Source organism: Stegodyphus dumicola, chromosome 2 (assembly GCF_044657685.1).
Source record: "Stegodyphus dumicola isolate Sdum_Otavi_A_Nest chromosome 2, ASM4465768v1".
Lineage (NCBI taxonomy): Eukaryota > Metazoa > Arthropoda > Arachnida > Araneae > Eresidae > Stegodyphus > Stegodyphus dumicola.
In genome coordinates, this window is record NC_140769.1 from 219,972,031 (window position 1) to 219,993,831 (window position 21,801).

Consider the following 21,801-nt stretch of genomic DNA (forward strand, 5'->3'; position numbering starts at 1 on the left):
CCTGAAGATAAGGATAGTGCTGACAGATCAACTTCCAATTCATTGCGCTGCAGCGTTAAAGATAAACAAAGTTTAGATAAACAAACGTTAAAGTTTAGATAAACAAAGGATATGCCTTTATCCATTTTTTGCAGCAATTCCACTTTTTGTTTAATGGACTTCGAAACATACTTTCGCTTTGTAGATCTTTTACATATTAGTAAATATACATCAGAAATTCTATTTGACATAATCGAAAGTTCATTACTTTTATAAAATTGCTCTAACAGTCTGCAAAAAATAATAAGCCAAATCCAATTCGAAGTTTAAGGAACAACGCAATCTGCAACATGAACTGAATTAGATAATTTTAGCTTAGCTTATACCGTCCGTTATACATTAAACGCGCATTCGTAAATGTATTTTGCGCACACGCGTATTCACAGCCGTAAAGGTATTACGCACATGCGTCGCATGCGCAGAAAGTTTGTAGCTTTGAGGTCCGGATTATGAGTGTCCGAATTAACGACCTTTGACTGTAGTTTATTTTAGGTTTACATGCATAACTCATGTTGAGAAAGTTTCCTGTAAGCAAGATTTTCTAAATTACTTTGGTTTTCTACTCTTAATTGCCTTTTAATTAATTTAATTAATTTTAAATCTAGTCATTTACTTGCTATTTTTTTAAAACTCCACTGTTTAAATTTCTTTTTTCAAAATTTTTATTTTTTCACAACATTTGATTTTACTTTTGGCTTTTTACTTTTACCCTTGCCTATATCGATGACGAATTGAGTAATTGAAGAGTTAGTTATGGGGGCAACTTCGCCCTGATAAGTCTGTCTCCTGCCTGCTCAACAATGTCTCACTTATGCAATTTTTAGGAATAATACATTTAATATTTTTGAATAATTTTTTTCATAGTTTTAGATAAATGCAATTAATTTACATATGCTTTTAGAATTTAAATGATAAATTAGCTCGCAGTGATAATAATTTTTATTTTTATTTCCTTGCAATTTCTTTGTTGGAAAATATAGCTTATTTTTAAACCTTTTACTGCATCATCTCTCCTCCTTGAAATGTTTATTTAGTTTAGTCCTTATTTTAAAATAATATAGTAGTTACTTCTACTTCTTTTCTTGCTGCCACTGTTTGCATTGAAAACGGACTGTTTCAACCTAATTGAGATGCAAAAACGGAACATGATTTACGTCATCTGAAAAGCCGATTCGTGCCGATAGCTGATTGGTTGCCGTGAGATGACATCATTCCTACTTCTGCTATAAGTATCTCGCGTCGCTCTGGCTCAAAGCTTCTAGTTCCTGGTTTCCTGGCTGGTGAGTGAGCGGTTTCCAGCCCCTTCCAAAGGATGCCTGCAGTCCGGTGAAAAAATGCCTTGATTCCGGTTTGTGAGATGATGGTTCCAGATTGAAGTTCTTCGGTTCCGGGGGCTTTCCTGTGAGTGACTGCTGTGGGCGGCGTCCATGTTTCTTCAATGAGGGCGGAATTAAAAATACGTGAGCGGCGACGACTCCTTGTGCAAACGGAGTTAGGCCGGTTTTAAGTGTTTTCACATTTAAATTTTTCAGGTGTTTTCTTGACCATTGATTATGGACTTATTGAATGGGTAGCCTGCTTTATTTTTAAGCTGCATAGTCACTATTTAGGACATTTTTTTTTGTTTTGTTTTGTTTTTGTTTGTATAGAATGCCAGTGTTTTGGAGTACAGGTAAAAATATTTGATGAATGATGATTATGTTGTGTTTTTCCTAATACTCTAATATTGTTGACATTTATTTTATGTGTTTTTATTTTTTATTATATTGTTAATAAATTGGTTAAGTTCAAAAATCTTTTATTGTCTTCAATGTCTGCACAACATAATTCAGAGAGCTTTCATTGCTACTACTGCTAAATGTTTAATTTCTTTAAACTTTAAATTTTTGCTTTAGCATCATTTTGGTTATGGGCCCAGTAGCTCCTGAGTTATTTTTAGTGCAGACTTTTGAAGTTTAAAGTTAATTTAGGACTTAAGAGATTGGGGGCGATTTTTTTTTTTTTTTTTTTTTTTTTTTTGTTTTGTTTTGTTTTGTTAAAATTCAAATATGGCTACTGTTAGTGTCATGCATAATATTGCTAAACTTGATGCATGTAATTACTTTACATGGTCCAAAGATATGAAGTTTGTCTTGAATGAAAAAAATGCATGGCTTTTGGTCAAAGGTATTGAAAAATGTCCTGATTTAGATGATGTTAAGGGTATTACAAAAGAAATTATTGCCGACTTTCAAAATAGAAGTCGATTGGCATTATCGTTAATTTATATGAATGTAAGCCCTGAATATAGAAACTTGATATGTGAAATTGATGACCCGGTAGTGGCATGGAATACCTTTGCCAAATATTTCCAGCCAGATTATCGGTCAAGACATATGTCCCTGTTTTCAGAGTTCTTAAATTGCAAAATCAAGCCAAATGAAAGTATTAGTTCCTTTTCTTCTAGATTAAAACGCGTAACTGAACAGTTAGCTGATATTAATCAGGCTGTAAGAGACTTATATATATGTTTCCAGTTTCTTAGGTTCCTTCCAGATAAATTTGATCAAGTAGTTCAGAATATTTTGAGGTGGCCAGACGAAAAGTTCATTTTTAAAAATGTTGAACTTGAAATTCTAGCAGAGGAAACACGTCTTAATTTAAGAGAGATAGATAGGGAAAACTCCAATAAGGCTATAGAAGTTCAAAGTACTCACTGTGAACCCAAACTTAAGCAGATTAAAGGGCTCAAGTGTTATAAATGTGGCCGTCCAGGTCATATTCAAAAATACTGTAGAATGAGAGGTAATTTTTCCAGATCACCCTCACCTGCTTCTTCTGTTTCCTCAGCTGTATCTAGTAGTAATAAAACATCTTCTAAGTGTAAAAATAAACCCAAGTTGAGTAAAAGTAATAATTCCCATGCACAGTCCCATTTTATAGCTCAAGCCAATGTTAACAATTTGGAAGAAAATGATGATAGTTGGATCTTTGATACGGCTGCATCTCATCATTTTTGTAAAAATCGTGAATTGTTTGATACTTTTTATCTTGTGAAAAATGAGAATATGCTAGTAGCTATTGATGGGGTAACTTTTCCAATTCATGGGAAGGGTACTGTTAAAATGAAATTTGGGGATACGGTTATTTTGCTTAAAGATGTGTTATATTCACCTGAACTGAGACGAAATTTAATATCTGGACCTAGGGTGGATATCAATGGAGCGAGATTTTATGGTAAAAATGGGCAAATTAAAGTTACTGATGATGAGAATTCAACTTTGTACAAGGCTAAGTTGATAGGAAGTAACTATCATGTGTTCCCGAAAATAATCAAAAAGGGGGGCAAATCTGTAAAATTTGAGGCATCCACAGTTCAGCATAATAATAGTGAATTATGGCATGGTCGGTTTGGTCATATAAATTATGATACTATTGTCAGGACTAGTAAGAGACATTCAGTTCGAGGTCTTCCCGTGTTAAAGCACTCACCTAATTTGTTTTGTGAACATTGCCAAATCAATAAGCAAAGACGAATCTCCTATAGACCTTTAGAAGGTATTCAAGTAAAGAGACCACTTGAAAGGGTTTTCTCTGATGTATGGGGACCTATTAACATTCCAGGTACGAATGGTGAACGTTATTTCGTTTCCTTTATTGACGAATATTCTCGTTATGTGGTAGTGTACACCATTGTGGAGAAAAGTCAGGTGTTTGAAGTATTTGAAAGGCATATAGCACGTGCGGAAAGATCTTTTAACCTTAAGTTGAAATACTTTAGGACTGACAATGGGCGAGAATATGATAATGATCAATTCAGGTCATATTGTAATAAAAATTATGTAAAGCACGAATTTACAGATGTCTATACTCCAGAACAGAATGGAGTTTGTGAGAGATTTAATCAGACAGCTCTAAATAATGTATGTGCAATCTTACACGATATTGGAATGAGTTCCGAATTTTGGTCAGATGCAGTAATGTATTTTGCATATTCATTTAATAGAATTTGTCATAAGGGCCAAGACAGAACTCCATTCGAATTATACACTAAGCGGAAACCATCAGTACGTCATCTTAAGGCATTTGGAACAATTGCCTATGTGGGAATTCCAAAGGCTAAAAGAAATTCTAAACTTGATCCAAAGGCAACAAAGGGCCGATTGATTGGGTACAGCATACGAACAAAAGGATACAAGATTTAGTTGGAAAATGAGCAAAAGGTAGTAGAAACCCTAAATGCTACTTTTAAAGAGTCGATTGGAATGCAGAAAAGTGGCAGTGGAGCTGCACTGGGCACCCTACCTGATTTGGAATCTGAAGAAAGGGTAGAGTTCCAATCTACTGACACTCCAGTTGGCTATTTTCCCGAAATAGAGGAAAGAACCGATACCAACGTACCTTCTTCTACAATTGGCACTGACACTCAATCTACATTGAGACAAGTAACTTGGCTTCGTAAACCTGTTCCAAGGCCAGACGGCACTCATACGGATGTGTATTATTTTGAGAGGGGGTCTAATCAAAGACTACGATCACCAAATGATGTAGAAAGGTATTGCACTGAACATAATATTCAGTATGACCCTACTTTGTTTGATTTCAAGGGAAGCAATACTTATAGTGGTGAAATCGACCCAACCGGCACTCCTTCAACGTCGTATACCCGAGATAGCTGAGTAGATGTTTCAATTCCAAACACTTATAACCAGGCAATGAAATCTGCAGAAAAGCTTAAATGGATAGAGGCAATGGAAGAGGAAATGGCCAACATGCGAAAGCATAAGGTATGGCATCTTGTTCCACTTCCTAAAGACAAGACTCCACTAGGTTACAGGTGGATTTTCAACATTAAACGTGACGAATTTGGAAACATTGTTCGTTTTAAAGCTCGTTTAGTGGCTCAGGGTTATCGGCAAATTAAATACGATACCTATGATGAAACCTACTCTCCTGTAGTCAACTTTTTAGTAATAAGGCTCTTTTTCTCCCTTTTAGTTGCACACCTTGGATGGGCAAATATACAATGTGACGTGAAAAGTGCCTATCTCTATGCTCCTTTATCAGAGGAAATTTACATGTCCCAACCTCAGGGTTTTGTGGAGCGAGATAAAGAAACTTTTGTGTGTCGCTTAGATAGAGCCTTGTATGGTTTGCATCAGAGTGGCCGATTATGGTACTACGAGTTGGATAGAACACTATGTAACCTAGGGTTTATCAAGTTTGAGTGGTGTAATTGTGTCTATCGTTTTAAAGATTTTGTCATTATGTTGGTTTATGTTGATGATATAGTTGTGTTTGGGAAAAGTGAAGTTCAGGCCAAAAGGATATTAAAAGTCCTGAGTTCACATTTTGATTTGAAAATTTTAGGTAAAACAAGAAAGCTTCTGGGTGTGGAATTTGAATATGAAAAAAATAGTGTTTTAATTCATCAGTGTTTCATTCATATATATAGAAGACATAGTTAATCGATTTAAGTCTTTTAAAATACAAATTACTTCCCTTCCAATAGTTAAAGGTGTGAAATACTCAAAGTCCCAGTACACAAGAAGAAATGACTGAAATGGTGAATTATCCTTATAGAAATGTTTTGGGATGTCTATCGTTTCTTTGCAATCATACTCATCCGGATATAGCTTATGCTGTTAATATATTTTCTCAGTTCCAAAGCAATCCTGGTAAGTTTCACTGGGAAGGATTACTTAAACTTTTAGGGTACGTTTCCAATACCAGACAGCACAAACTCAAGCTGGTATGCAAGGAACTGAAGCTCAATATATATTCAGATTCGGATTTTGCTTCAAGCAGGGATGATATGGTGTCTATTGGTGGACAAATAGCTTTGTTGGAAGAATCACCTGTATCTTGGCGTACATTTAAAGAAAGGGGAGTGAGTTTATCTACTATGGAGGCTGAATTTATCTCCATGACTGAATCAGCAAAAGAATTAGTTTGGTTTAAAAACATTCTGGATGAATGCATTCAGTTTAAGATTGCAAGTAACTATGTTTCGAGGCCAATATTGTTTGCTGATAATATGGCTGCTATATGTTTTACAAAATCACAAAACATATAGATGTGAAACTATTTTTCATTCGTGATCTATTGAACAGGGAAATTTTTGATTTAAAATATGTCCCAAGTAAAGATAATCTGGCTGATCCCATGACAAAACCGCTGACTAAGCATAATCTGATAAGATTTTGTGGAACAATTTTCTTATGAAATTTGTTTTTGTGTGTATTTAAATTAAGAGTTTTGTTAATTTGAAAATATGCTATAAGTCATATATGATGGATATTAGGTAAATGTAAAATTGTATAGTGTAAAATGTTGTATGAGTGACCAGGGCCCTGGGTAAATGTATTGAGCGTATGATTATATATATGACTTTGTATTGTTTTGTAACATGTTGGACTTTCTTGCTACGGTAAAAATTTTTGAATAATGGGATAAGATTTTCCCAAAGAAAAATTTTCTTAAAAATTTCTGAATGAAATTGTGATACTTATTTATTCTTGTTTTGAATTTTGTAAAGATACTGGCATTCGGTTTTTATTTCAGGTCGGAGATGATGATGTGGGGGGCATTTGTTGGAAAATAATACTTATTTTTAAACTTTTTAATGCATCATCTCTCCTCCTTGAAATGTTTTATTTAGTTTAGTCCTTATTTTAATATAACATAGTAGTTACTTCTACTTCTTTTTCTTGCTGCCACTGTTTGCATTGAAAACGGACTGTTTCAACCTAATTGAGATGCAAAAACGAAACATGATTTACGTCATCTGAAAAGCCGATTCGTGCCGATAGCTGATTGGTTGCCGTGAGATGACATCATTCCTACTTCTGCTATAAGTATCTCGCGTCGCTCTGGCTCAAAGCTTCTAGTTCCTGGTTTCCCGGCTGGTGAGTGAGCGGTTTCCAGCCCCTTCCAAAGGATGCCTGCAGTCCGGTGAAAAAATGCCTTGATTCCGGTTTGTGAGATGATGGTTCCAGATTGAAGTTCTTCGGTTCCGGGGGCTTTCCTGTGAGTGACTGCTGTGGGCGGCGTCCATGTTTCTTCAATGAGGGCGGAATTAAAAATACGTGAGCGGCGACGACTCCTTGTGCAAACGGAGTTAGGCCGGTTTTAAGTGTTTTCACATTTAAATTTTTCAGGTGTTTTCTTGACCATTGATTATGGACTTATTGAATGGGTAGCCTGCTTTATTTTTAGGCTGCATAGTCACTATTTAGGACATTTTTTTTTGTTTTGTTTTGTTTTTGTTTGTATAGAATGCCAGTGTTTTGGAGTACAGGTAAAAATATTTGATGAATGATGATTATGTTGTGTTTTTCCTAATACTCTAATATTGTTGACATTTATTTTATGTGTTTTTATTTTTTATTATATTGTTAATAAATTGGTTAAGTTCAAAAATCTTTTATTGTCTTCAATGTCTGCACAACATAATTCAGAGAGCTTTCATTGCTACTACTGCTAAATGTTTAATTTCTTTAAACTTTAAATTTTTGCTTTAGCATCATTCTTAACTAAATTTTACTTTGCTTTATATGAATAGAAAATTTTATACAGTCAAAATTCGTTAATCCAGACCTCAAAGCTACAAACTTTCTACGCATGCGCATAATACGTTTACACATGCGCGTTTAATATATAACGGATGGTATAAGCTAAGCTAAAATTATCTAATTATCTATTTCAGTTAATGTTGCAGATTGCGTTGTTCCTTAATCTTTGAATTAGATCCGGCTTATTACTTTTTGCAGATTGTTAGAGCAATTTTATAAAAGTAAGTTGGAATTTTCGATTATGACAAATAGAATTTCCGATGCTGGATCTATAAAGGGAAAGCATGTTTCGATGTCCATCAAACAAAAAGTGAAATTGCTGCAAAAAATGTATAAAGACTCCTTTGTTTCTCTAACCATTCCGAAATCTGTTTATCAATTTCACGCTGCTCTGCGCGCGCACGGGGATGTGGGGGACGTCACGGCGGGCAGTGAACTGGAAGTTGATCTGTCAGCACTATCTTTATCTTCAGGGCAGATGATTTTATTTTATTCGGCTTATATTTTTCCTTTCTAAATGTAGTATTTCATCTCGATGTACTCCATCTTTGATATAATTTAAATCAAATTCCTCGTCATTATAAATATCACGAATACAAATAAAATAGTTTTCTGGTTGCAATTTTCCAATTTCGACTATGCGTAATGTACGCTTTACGCATGCGCGCGTTGAAAGAAATGTTTAATAAAGTAAACAAATAAATATTAATCTTTTTTTTTTTTTGTAAATTTTGTATACTCTTTAGATCATAATTGCTCTTTATTTCATAAATTATGGTTTCATATTTTTAATTTTATAATTTCAGCATGCCATCTTAACAGATTTAAACTGATGATCTATAATCCGGGATCGCCAAAGTCCCGACGAGTCCGAATTAAAGACTTTTGAATGTATTTGTTTTATACGAATAGAGAATATTTGTCAAGTTCAAATTTCATTCCTTGCAGCAATGGTGCAAGAGAATTATTTAAATTTAATTTAATTTATTATTTTCTTGTGAAATGATTAATAATTAATTAAATAAAATTCTATTTTCTTTGATGAATTTCATTTTGTAAGTTTCTCAACAATTATACTAAGAAAATCGCCCAATCAGTATAGTAGCTAGTGCTGCCACATCATTGGGCGTGCATTCAAATCACAAAGTTTAGACACTCATGCAATTTATGCAATATGATTTTATATCACACTTATGCAATATGATTTTATATCACACCCAAAATGTCTATGCAGCATGGCATTGCTTAAAATACTGGCAGGCCAAACTGTTCTCAAGAGGACTATTGGTAAGGAATAAGAGTGCGAAGACACTAGAAACCCATATTGTTCTCCATCAAAATAGGGACTTTTCATTTCTCACAGATGTAATATCGGTCTAGAGAAAAGAGGGTTAATAATTTCTTGTTCTTAATCTCAGAATATTTCTTAACAGGCATATATTTCCACACAAATATAAGCATACAAAATTTGATAGTCTGATTTTAAAGCTTGCAATCTCCAAGTGAATGGATATTCTTGAATACCGAACTCCTTTCCCAATATGAAACACAAATATAATTTTTGAATGAACTCTCTTATAAGGCATACATCATAGCAAAGCATAGTAAGACTATGCTTTGCCTTACTCTAATAACCATTTAACTTTAATACTGTCTAAACAAAATATGGTACTTGTGTATTAACCATCAGTCATAAGTAGAACAAATTTAGACTAACAAAATTTCGGCACTTTTTGACAAAATGCATTTTTGAGGTCAAAAAGTCAAGTTTGAATACAGTTTATTTTATTTATATTATTATTATTATTTGTTGCATGTACTGTTTTTGGAAAAAGCATGATTATTATTTTTAGTTTCATCTCTGCCTCCATATGAATTTTGTTAATAAGAAGCAAGTAACATGTCTCAAATCAGTTTGAGTTCTTATTCTAACATTTCATTTGCCGTTATTGACATCACATTCCAATAGGCTATCTTCTAACACCTATAGTTTTCACTGCATCGAAACTGGAATACTTGGGATTTTTAGCAAAATACGGCATGCTTGAAAATAATAAGATTGCTTTTGCTTCAGTTTTGGCAATCTTAATAAACGCTTGATTAAATAAGTTTTACCAAATTTTAAATAGATAATAAAACAAATTCGAAATTCAATTTCCAAGTGGCCATGTTCAGTTGGAAGACTACGTTATTCAAAATTTGATGGCTTTAGGTACTGTTGTTTCGTAACAATGCGAGAAACATCTGTGCAATCATGCAGATTCTTCATTATTTAGTTTCTTTAAATATACTACATAGTGATAATATTTGGTGGCAGCAGTTTAAAATCGATGCAAAACGCAGATTTAAAATTAATAGCCCTCCAGGCCTTAAAAAAAGAAAACAAAAAGAGAGGCTTGCAATGCACAAATGCTTTTGGTTTAATTAGTCTGAAAATGGCAGTGAAATAATAAATAAAAAGACAGCATTATCCTCCCTCCTCAAAATTAACACTTTGAGCAACATGAGTTTTTAGATCAAAAATACAAGTCTTGGTAGACTTGTATTTTTGCATTTATTACCTAAATTTTTATAATTACTTATTTTAGTCTCCATTTTCATAAACTTACAATCATTAAGATGACATTAACATTGTTAAAGTAAGAAAGAAAGCAAAATACATTAAACTATAAGCAGCTAATGTAGATCAAGTGATAAAAAATCTCACGACCAGATAAAGCCGTCCATGTCGCTCAGAGAATTAACAAGAAAAAAATCTTATTGCTCTAGAACAGCACTTCTCAAATGCTTCATGATCAGTAAAATGCAGGGTCGCAGAGAATGAAATTACTAACTTACATATTACTTTAACATGAAAAATATAATAGTCTATCAACAAATATAATTTTCATTTTCACATAGCATACCCAAAAATAAATAATATATATTTTCAGATTTATCATAGAAACAATTACAGCTAATCACTTAATCAGAGAGGAAATTTTTTTATACTTAATAAAAATAAGCAAATAAAGTAATGACAAAATATACAAACAAACATATTTGAAAAACATTAAAAATCAGATCCTCAACTTATTACAATTATAAATACATTTTATAGTGACAAAAACCCTGTGTTCTTTTGTTTATATGGGTATTTGACACGTGGGCAAGTATCAAAGTGAGGTTTTTCGTGTCGGCTTTTGTCACATGCACTTTCGTCCAGTGGGTTATCTGACAGAGAACCAATTTTTAGAGTACATCTAATGAAGAATTTCTATTTTGCAAACCACTGAATACAAAAACAGTGTACACCATGAAAGTTTATATAGATCTTTTTCCAAAAATAAAGGCAATGGCACTAGAATGTGTATGGTTGCATTGGAGTATACATAGAAAAACCTTAACCATAAAAAATGACATACTTTATAAACTACTATGCAAAGGTATATAAAATTTACAAATTTTATAACACATAATTCCTTGAATACCAGGTTATTTAGTGCATTATGTAAAGATGGGAAGTATGCAGCAACAACTTCCTTTACATTGCAAAGTACAGAGGTTATTCAGATGAAATGTTTTAAAGAAATTTTTGGAAATGACAGAAGTTATTAAACCAACTCCAATAGCTAAATATACAATAACTGAATTTAAAAATAGTTTTGGTGATGTTGATGAGGTTATCTTATCTTTCCGACATTTTAGGGTACACTTTTCCGTTTTGCCGGCGCAAATGACAAAGTCGCCAATAATGTTACAACTGATGCCAAACGGAATATCTTCGCTGGTAACCTTTTACGCTTCATTTTCAAAACAAGTTGCAATCATTTCTTATCAGATTGATTGTTTCTTTCAATACTGGCATACAGTTACATAGAATTTTTACAAAAGATAGTTAAATTTTACACCCTAAGACCATTTGCGGTAATTAAGCCAATTAGGATACAATCACACTGCTCACCTGAAGGCGAAACTATAGGAAAGGCAAAATTAAGGGTTAAATCCATCAATTCTAATAAGAATGCACAAAGTAAAGCAATGTGGTTTTACATAATTTCTGAGTAAGCTATTCGTACGAATTGAAATAATTCTTGCATTTAAACTTGTATTCCAAATTAACTTGAAATTAATGTAGATATTAGAGAGAATTATATTTTTGTAGCGTAGTTTACGTGAGATGAGATGACTTTGGGTCATGTGATACGAACCGGCAAATCAGGATGTTGAACCATGAAAGCATAGTAAATTCTTAAATTAATGTTTTTTACAAATTTACTGTTTTTATTTATTGGCTTTATACAAAATTTGAAATCATATTAATATGGTTATGCCTTCAAAATAAAAAATTCTTTAAAAAAATTTTTTTTATGCGTATACTGTATGCTGTCGCCAACAAAGTCTGCTTGGCGAGGTTTGCGCCGGCAAAATGGAAAAGTATTATTTTAGGTTTTTAAAATAAATTATATGTTTCATTACGAGGGAACAGTGTAACTGGATTTAAAGTGCAAAAAAAGACGGAAGCTGCAATGAAAAAGTTCAGTTTCCTGAATTTTCATATGCAAGCAGGAAATAATAATGCTTTTATGAAGCTAATTAAAATATGAAAAGAATATAATATTAATTCCATGCCTGATGAAATTTCAGTTGTTATCAAGGAATGTTTGATAGGATAGACAAATCTGAAAGAATATTTCTCTCGAATTCATAGCAACATGGATTCTTTCACTATTAATACAAAATCAGAGACAGGATTTTTTGAGTCAGATATTGATTCCATAATTGAACTTCTAATGACAGAGCTCAAAGACAGCTTCGACAAAATACCACTAATAGATTTTTAGCTATTTTGTCATCAAGAGTGCTCATTTTTGCCACAAATGGCAATTAAGTTTGTAATGCCTTTTCTTAGAATATACAAATAAGAAATCCTTCTCGGTATTTGTTTTTCTCAGAAACAAATACAGAAACTAATTATATATCGAACTATTTTTAAGAATAATGTTTCCATCTTTTTATCTGAAAGTTCTAGTTAGGCAATTAAGTTTGTAATGCCTTTTCTTACAATATACAAATAAGAAATCCTTCTCGGCATTTGTTTTTCTCAGAAACAAATACAGAAACCAATTATACATCAAACTATATTTAAGAATAATGTTTCCATCTTTTTATCTGAAAGTTCTAGTTAAAGAGAAATAGCATTATACTTCACATAATTTTTTTTGTTTTAAATTTTCCTCATTTTCAAAATAAAGGGAAAATATTCAAGCTAATTTATCAATAAGACAATAAACACTTTTAATGGGTAACAAAAAACATTAAAACAACTGGATTCCAGGTGTGGGAGTTTGGGAAAACTGGTTGCTAAAGAATTCCAAAGAGCTACTAGCTCATAGAAATCAGAAACAGCATTTTTAGATGAGAGAGAAAATACTTTACATACTCTCTCTCTCTAAAGGGCAATTGTGGAGGACAAGACTCAATAATTTCCAAATTCTGCTGGTGATGAAGAATTGTACATTACCTTTTCAAGGGGGGTCTCAGGTGCTACTTGTAGAATTATTAGGACTTTTTTGGAAGAGGAAATGCAAAAAATGTGCCAATGCTCTTGCCAGGGCACTAACTCTGAACCTTCTGACTGCTAGCCAGATGTGCTTAGAAATTACACCACGAAGGCATGCAGTAAAGTGTGAAAAAATATACTTTACAAGCTTAGCAAAAATATATACTGACCTCGACAACAGCAGTATGACCAGTAAAAATAGTTTTTGCATCAACAACTTTGTTTTCTCTTGGTGTAGCATTGATGTCCCATAAGCAAATTGTCTGAAAATTTATAAAGATATTTCTTTAAAAAAAAGGAAATTTCTTGAATATTTTATATTTTAACACTGCTTTAAAAGAAATAATCAGGGGGAAAATCATAAAACAGCAGCTTACTCACATGATCATCGGAAGCACTCAACAAATGCCCATTTAAGTTTGGATTCCATGACAATCCATAGCTAAATAAAATTTTTATATAATATATATATATACATGTATGCAAATAATCTCTCTATATATATGTATACATACATAAGATGAAAAATATGTAATTCTGAAATACACCTTAAATTAACTGTAGCCCTGTAATTCCTTTTTTTTTTTTTTTTAATTTGGACACTTCCCCCTCTATTCCAAAATTAGTTATAACTTTTCCGAAACTGAAATTAATTCCGCATTATATCATCTCAACCTTTTGCATTGTGTATAGTTGTTAGTCGATCAGATAAACAAAACACAATTTGCTGTAAATAAGACTGCAATTTCCCTTATTCTATAGTGCAACTATATATACACAATTGTAGGGTATCTACTGCATCCATAACCATGTGCAAAATAAATACTGTCTCCTGAACAATTTTATTCAAAAATAAAATTATGCTGAATTCAGCCATGTCTATCTACATAATAAACCACTGACAATCCATTACAACTATTACTTTTAAGTTATATTGACTGTGATCTAAAAGTGAATCGGTGCTGCTTCTAATCAAACTATCATCTAATGTCACGTTATCCACAAATACATACATCACATGAAATATGCAAAATATCAAAATATGAAGAAAAATTTATTACCAAATTCAAGTTTTAATAGAATAAATTGATAACAGACCTTTAAATTACTAATTTTCATTTAAAGCACATACCCTTCAAGGCATCTGTGATTTCTATGGAGTATCTGCATTGCTGTAAACTTTGGTCCAATCACTATCGAGAACTAAAAGAATGACCAAGCTTATATACAGTACTGTTATTAACTACACCTTCTCTTTTACTGCCTGCACTTAGTAGCTAAAAAACATCTCTTGCTTGGCTGTTTCCATTCATTGTTAAAATGCAATACATCATAATCAAAATAGTGGGATGCAGAATTCCCCATTCTGATATGCCATGTCATAGAGTAATCAACAAGTGATAAAGATATGTTTGGATTATCAAGTGATTTTTGTAATTCTTCAAAAGTTCCCAGAATCTTCTACTGCGTATTTGATACTTCAGTGATCTTCTAACCTCAATCCACGCGTGATTGCAAAATAATTGATGTCTTCATTAGTCAGACACTTATATAAAACCAGAAATGAAGGCCTTTTAAAAGTTACTATTTAGCCCTCCTTGGTTCAAAACAACACTCTGTTGAAGTGAATTTGCTCATAAGATGGATACAGAGAAGCTATGGAGTCTTCCGGTTTTATAAATAAGTAAATTAGTCTTGTCTTAGTAATAATAATAAATAGCATAATTTCAGCAAAGTTACTTCAAAATTATGTTAAATGGAATGACAGTTAGTTATAAAATCTTGAAATTTTTTGTTATCATGTAAAATAATTAATCGATGTATTCAAGATTTTTATAATATTGTGTGGAAAATTTTAAAAGGCCTTCCCTAATATGAAAATTCTAAATTTACTTATGCGATTTTAATTCTAAGTTTCTGTTAGTTTCGCTCCTCTGTTAGTCTGAGTATTCATATTTTTCATTAGTCACCTTCCTCTGGCCATAGTTTCTGCACAATGTGCTACTGCATATACTATTCACACATAACAAGCATTAAATTTTTTTCATTATTAAAATTATTACTGTGGGATAATGTAAAAATTCTATTTACTAAATTTCTAAGAATAACTTGAGATTCTTAGAAATTTAGTAAATAGAATTTTTACGTTATCCCACAGCAATAATTTTAAGTTATTTGTCTTAATCTGAATTTTAAATTTTGTATACATATATTTTTATTATTATTACAAGTACATATTATAAAAAATTATTCAACCATAAAAATAAATAAAAACTTTAAACAATGTTAAAACCCATTAGAAACGGAGGTTTTTGCATCAATTGTATTTAAGTATTCCACAACCATCAGCAGGCAGTTATGCTGATTTGCTTCTGCCTGTTATTTTTCATCAAAGTTTACTACATTATCATATTGTATCTTCTTGGTTTTTGTGTATTAATTCTTACATTACTGCATAATAAGAGCATGTGATTTTGTTTTATAATGCGTAAATAAGTACCAATTTTACTAGAAATTCATGGCTACATATTTGAAATGTTTTGATTTTAAACTGATTGCGACACTCATTTCTTTGGGAAAGACTTTAAAAAAACTATAAAATTTATTAATTTTCAAGCTACATTTCCACAAGAACTTTCACATTGCACGCGAATTTAATTTACAGATTATATCATGTATTGTTCTAATATTTCTAAATTACATTTTGAAACAATTCATTGGAGTTGCCTATTTTAGATAAAATTTCCCTCCCTTTGCTACTGATCTAATGCTTTTTTCTCAAAATGCTTTCCTATTGCCGAGCCTTTTTCTCTTTAAAGGAGGGAATATGTAAGATAAAAAATATGAAACTGTGATTTATTCTTTAAATTAGCAACAGTCCCTTAATTCTCTTTTGAATTTGGGTACTTCTCCCTCTCTATTCTAAAAACAGTAATAACTTAAATTGTGTCATATCCCAAAATTCATTTTGCATTATATCTTAACTTTCTGCATTGTGTAGTTCTTAACCAATCAAATGCAAAATTTTACTATACATATTAGCAATCCAATTATGCCTTTTTTTTTTCCCCCTCTTTCTTTTGCTTGTTAAAAGATCTCTTCACTGATCTGCATTCTATTAAATTTCAAGATTTTAAAGGAATTAAAAACTGGAAAGATTTATTTCAGAAGTTTTTGCAACTGTAAAAGCAAATTACAACTACCCAAACTGATAAAAAAAAAATGCAACTATTTTAGCGTTTTATGAAAAACGTTTTATAATTCTCTTCTTGAAAAGAAGCTGGACAATTCAACTACCTACTGTATTTGAAAGAATAAAGAAAGGTCAATAATCAATAAAATTTATGCTTTTCACAAAAAAAAAAAAAATAAATAAATAAATTAGAAAATTTCTCTTTATACTGCGAACAATAGATTTGCCAATTCATATGCAATTCCAAAAGTTCATAAAAATCCTATCATATTTATAGCAAATAGTACTACAAGAATAGAATACAGAAAACTACAAGATTTTTGATAATGAATTTACAAGGCAGTTTAAATCAATATGTAATTTATTTTTTGATAAAACTAATACTGAAAAGCAATACTGTTGGATTATTAACAAAATGCATATAACTGAAAAAAAAATCAACAATTTAAATGTTTACAATATCAACTGCTATGACTTTGAAACTCTACAAATCTCTTCCACTTAAAAATTACTTCTGCTTAGAAATCTATGGAAGTCTTCTTGAACTTCCAAATTTTTTTCTGAAATGCTTATTATATTAGATTTATGAAAATTGAAAGATTATTTCTCACTTTTTAATAACTTTATCAAGCCCACAAACAAATCTTGCCTGTAAACAAATGGTATTCATATGGGAAGTTCTTATTCAACTCACTTATGTAACCTCTGTTTATTTTCTAAAGAGCAGAAGTTTCTTAAAAACCTTTCAGAAGATGGCTTCAATAAATTTGCTTGCCCATTCAGATATATTGATATTATTATTACATTCATAATAATAGGTTTATTGAAGTAAGCAACACCTAGCCAAATTGTTAAAAATTTAACTAGAGCAATTAAGAATCTTAGCATAAAGTGAGACTTTAAGATAAAACAAGGGAATTTAATTTTTCAACAATTAAAACTTTTTATCAAATTGGCAGAACTAAAGTCTGCACCAAAATTTAACAGCAAGAGATTCTACTTCTTTAAAAAAAATTTTACAAGAAAATGAAATTGCAACAAACTTCATTAATCCGTTCAGGACCAGCGTCTCGTATACGCGATGCAACGATTCCACTCTTACCAGCCCAGCATAGAGTATACACGAAGAGCTTCGATCAATCTCTACAGCCCAGCGTCGCATATACGTAACTTGAAAACTGAATGATTTATTTGAATTTTTAATGCCAGTTAGATGGTGCTAAATGGTAACGGTTTTCACATTGGTTAAGTCACGTGGCTTTTGACCTTCATGCATGAGTATGAGTTTCTGTTCTGTGCTTCTGGTTTTGATATATAAACAAACTTGGAATCACAACTCTTTAAATTAAAGGGATACTGGCATGTTTATTTCGTTAGGAATTTCTTTCTCTTTCTTTTCTATTTTTTTATTCTTTGCGTTTTTAGTTATTGGAATGTGGGGAAATGCATCTATGCTTATGGGTACTATCCAACTATTTTGAACTCCTATTTTATTTACAAAAAAACAAGGTGGGAAAAATCCTATTTGATATTTCGTTTATCTTTAGTAGATGAACTTATTGAAATGTATCAGTCATCAAACACCATTCCAAAATGAGGCCAGCCAAGCTTGGAGGATAATCCAAACCGTTTGATTGGAAGGCATTTTATTAGACAGATACCCCCCAACTGATAAGAAACAGCAACCATCAACAGAATGTAAAGTTTGTTGTTCCAGAAGAAATGAAAAGAACAAGAGATGTAGAAGGAAACTCTGTACTACTGTCCCGATTACGATGTTGGTCTTTGCATCTCATGCTTTGAAATTTATCACATAAGAAAAAATTACTAATCTTCACTTATATTATGCATAGGTGTAATAAAATTCTTTTCTAATGTTTAAAACACATATGTCTTAAATTTTTTCTGGCTTACTGGGAAACCAACATTCAGTCACAATAACCCTGATGTTGGCTTTTCCTAAAATTATTATTTTTTTTAATTTAAAGCTAAAAAAATTCCAGAAATTACAAATGAGCACATATAATGTACATACACTTATTTTTGTACAATTTTCTTCAATAAAAAAATAGGCACTTGTATGACAGTTTTCTTGAAAATTATCTGATCATTAAGGGGTTAAGTTATGTGGTAAGACGCTCAGTTCTTTCAACAATGAAGGCCTTACTGTAGAAAATATAATACAGTAATGTTAGTAGTTAAATAAAATCGAAGATTTGCATGCTAATGTACTACAAATTGCTTACCCTTCCTTTTGATGGCCACGCAAACGGAGATCTGGAGTACATTCCCCACTTGGATCTAAAAAGTAAAGTTCAAGTTAAAGAGTTCGAAAATGAAGCCACAAACTTTAAACTACTCATTTCATACAGAAGCAAATTTTTAAACTTGCTGAATATTTAAGTTAAGCTTTGATAACACAAAAGACAGAAGAAAAAATACGGTGGTTAAAGATTAACACACTGGAAGCTAATTCCATTTGTAATAAACTTAAAATTAAATCCTTGTTGTACAACAAACAAACTACACTTAAGCTAAAAAATAATGAAAATTTAAATTCCAGAACTTAGCTAATATCAGACAAGCACATGATAATGTTAAAATTTTACATATTTCTTTCATTGTAGAAAGGTTTACATTCATTTCAGAAATAATTATATGAAGCAAGTCACAAAATTTTAGGAATCATTCAGATATTAGCAATGGCAACCTAACATGCAATTTTATAAATTATTAAAAACTTAATTTTTAATCCCTTATACTTCATGTCTAAGTGACTTAAATGGTTCTAAAATTTGTGCAATTAAAATATATGTGAATGTGTACATTTTAGACAACTGCTAAACATTTTTAAAAACTAAACTGTTAAACAAATTTTAATAAACTAAATAACTTTAATCAACTTCAACTAAAATAAATACTGCTCTTGACTTCCTTTTTTCAAAACAAAATAAGCATTCTGAAGTTAAGGAAACAAACAAAATGTTATTCCTTTACCTGGTTTTGATGGATGTTTCGTATAATCAAAAATTAAAACATCACTTGATGGTGTTTTAGTAGCAATAATGCAGGGATTTTGAGGCATAAACCGAGCACGATTAACCTCGCCTTCATGATTAATTTTGATTTCTATTTCAATTTTTCCACTCACTGATCCAAAGCCTCCGAATTCTAAAGAAAAGAAATCAATCAGCCCAAATAAAAAAATCACTGCTTAGCAACGTATAACAGCAGTCTGAGAAAATACTCAACTAAACAATTCAAATACAGTTATTTTCCATATACATTACCTCCTTTTTCACTATCATAATGTGAGGCATCAAACTGAGCATCTTCACTGGGTAACTGAACACTTGCTATCAGTAAATGGTTCTGCTCATCAGACCTGTAAGTACATGGAAGAAAATCAGCAAAGTAAAAATATAAATTATGTTGAAGTAAAAAATAAAGTATTTGTCAAAACCATTTACTAGATGGTATAAATGAAAAGCATCACAAAGGTCACTTCCTTACCAGGTTTTTATGATGCTGATATAGTGGTGCAACAGCAATTTTAAATTCCGCCTATTGATCAGTAGCTTTCAATATAAAGTATAATATACCAAAACACCATTATTACACAATAAAATTACTATTTTGTTGCAACATACAAGGAAATTAGTACATATGTAAAAATGATGTAGCAAATGTTGCTTGGCGTAGAGCAAAGATCCGTACTGAAGAGAACACTTGGCAGTCGAAGCAGATTAAATTACATTTTTATTTAAAGAGACATCTGTGAGCACAATTTACTTGGCACTCTAATATTGCCTAAACGCACGAAAGCAGATACAAAAGTGCCAGTTCACAGAAAAATTATTAGTAATTTTCCATTTAAACACTTAAATAGATTTTTCTTTAATACCTGTTGAGCTTTTGTTTGCTTGTAACCAAGTCATTGTGAGATCTTCCTTTCATTTAACTTGGATTAAATACTTGCTCCTTGGCAAAATTTCGCAAGTATACATATCAGTTTAAAGATTAAAATTAGCACAAATTTTTATGTATTATTTGCATTTTTGGTGCCCTTCTTCTATCAAAAACCGATTCAGAAATGTATGTGCGTATATACACACATATACATGCATGTACTTATATACATGCATGCACGAACACATACATCCATATACACATGCATGCATACATACATTTCTGAATCCAGTCCCGATTAACAGACGATTACCACATTTTGCATAATCTTTTAATAAATTTATGCAAAATTAAGGAATTTTGGGTTTCTAATTCTGCCAGAGTTGCATTCATTCTTTTTCTTCGAGTCTTTAGCAGAATCCCTCTACAGTAAAAATTAGACTTTTTATGTTTATTCAATATTAAATATGAATTGCTAACATATAAGAAATATTAATATTTAAGATATTTATTAAAATATATATTTGACATTAATTTTAAATCTTTGTCACAGGACTGTTGTTTCAAACTGATTCCATCAATCATACTTTCATACTTTGAATCAATGTGTAACTCATTATTATCCTACTATGTCAGTAAAATATTTTTAACATGTTCTTATGTCAATGTTCTACATACAAATTTACATAAACTACATAATGACACATTAAGCCATCATAATTCTGACAGCTTTATTTATGTTAAATTACCAAATAAGAGAATTGTTTATTACAAAGCACCAAAGCAACTGTCTTCTGCAGCTGTCAACTGTCTTATTAAAAGCAACTGTCTTCTGCTTTCAAGGATGAAAAGCAGTATCACAATCAAATAAAAAGGTATGGGATACCTTATAGAATCACTGCTAAGATTTAAAAATGTTTGAACTATACGCATAATCATTGCAGTGATATCACAATCCTCGAATAAAGACGAGTTAAAAATGCATAAAGAACTAATAATATATTTACGAGAATTTTTTTATAATTCATACTAATTATGACAATTTGTATGCTTACTTATAGTCTCATAACTTTAAAAAAAATATATTTATGAAGAAAGATGCTTACGTGTGTGTTCCTAAGATAAGCCGATGAATGGAATAATCTTTGCCTTCTGGCCTGAAAAATTAACAAGAGTTGCATTCATTGAATACAATTCAGGAAAATTAGCGACTTTACAAACATGCTTTTAGCTTTATTAATATTCAGTTTATATATCTGTTGAAATATACAGATAAAAATCATCATACTTCAATAAAAAGGAATAATTACAGAAAAATTGCTGATCAGTTTGAGAATCGAAAGATTGATACTGAGCAATATCTAACCTTTACAACATTTCAAAACATCATTATACAATATATTGCTAAGTACAGAGAAACAATACCTGTATTGTTGAAACACTAATTTTTACAATTTATAAACAATTAATTAAATGGCAAGAAATATAAATATTTTTTTTTAATACTGGAAATTTTGCATAATAAATAGTTTCACTGGGGAGGTACTGGAAAGAAAAACAATAAT

At 31.3% G+C, this 21,801-nt stretch overlaps 1 protein-coding gene across 1 annotated transcript in view; it reads right to left on the reverse strand.

Moving 5' to 3' along the window:
* The window catches only part of Caf1-55 (chromatin assembly factor 1 p55 subunit), a 45,307-nt gene that overhangs the window by 15,930 nt on the left and 7,576 nt on the right, over positions 1 to 21,801 (reverse strand). The window contains exons 3-8 of the mRNA XM_035366847.2: positions 21,343 to 21,393; positions 19,618 to 19,712; positions 19,325 to 19,498; positions 18,574 to 18,628; positions 13,516 to 13,576; positions 13,305 to 13,397 (exon numbers count right to left, since the gene is read on the reverse strand). Of these exons, the coding sequence (XP_035222738.1) occupies positions 13,305 to 13,397; positions 13,516 to 13,576; positions 18,574 to 18,628; positions 19,325 to 19,498; positions 19,618 to 19,712; positions 21,343 to 21,393 (529 nt within the window). The remainder of the gene's footprint in view (positions 1 to 13,304; positions 13,398 to 13,515; positions 13,577 to 18,573; positions 18,629 to 19,324; positions 19,499 to 19,617; positions 19,713 to 21,342; positions 21,394 to 21,801) is intronic.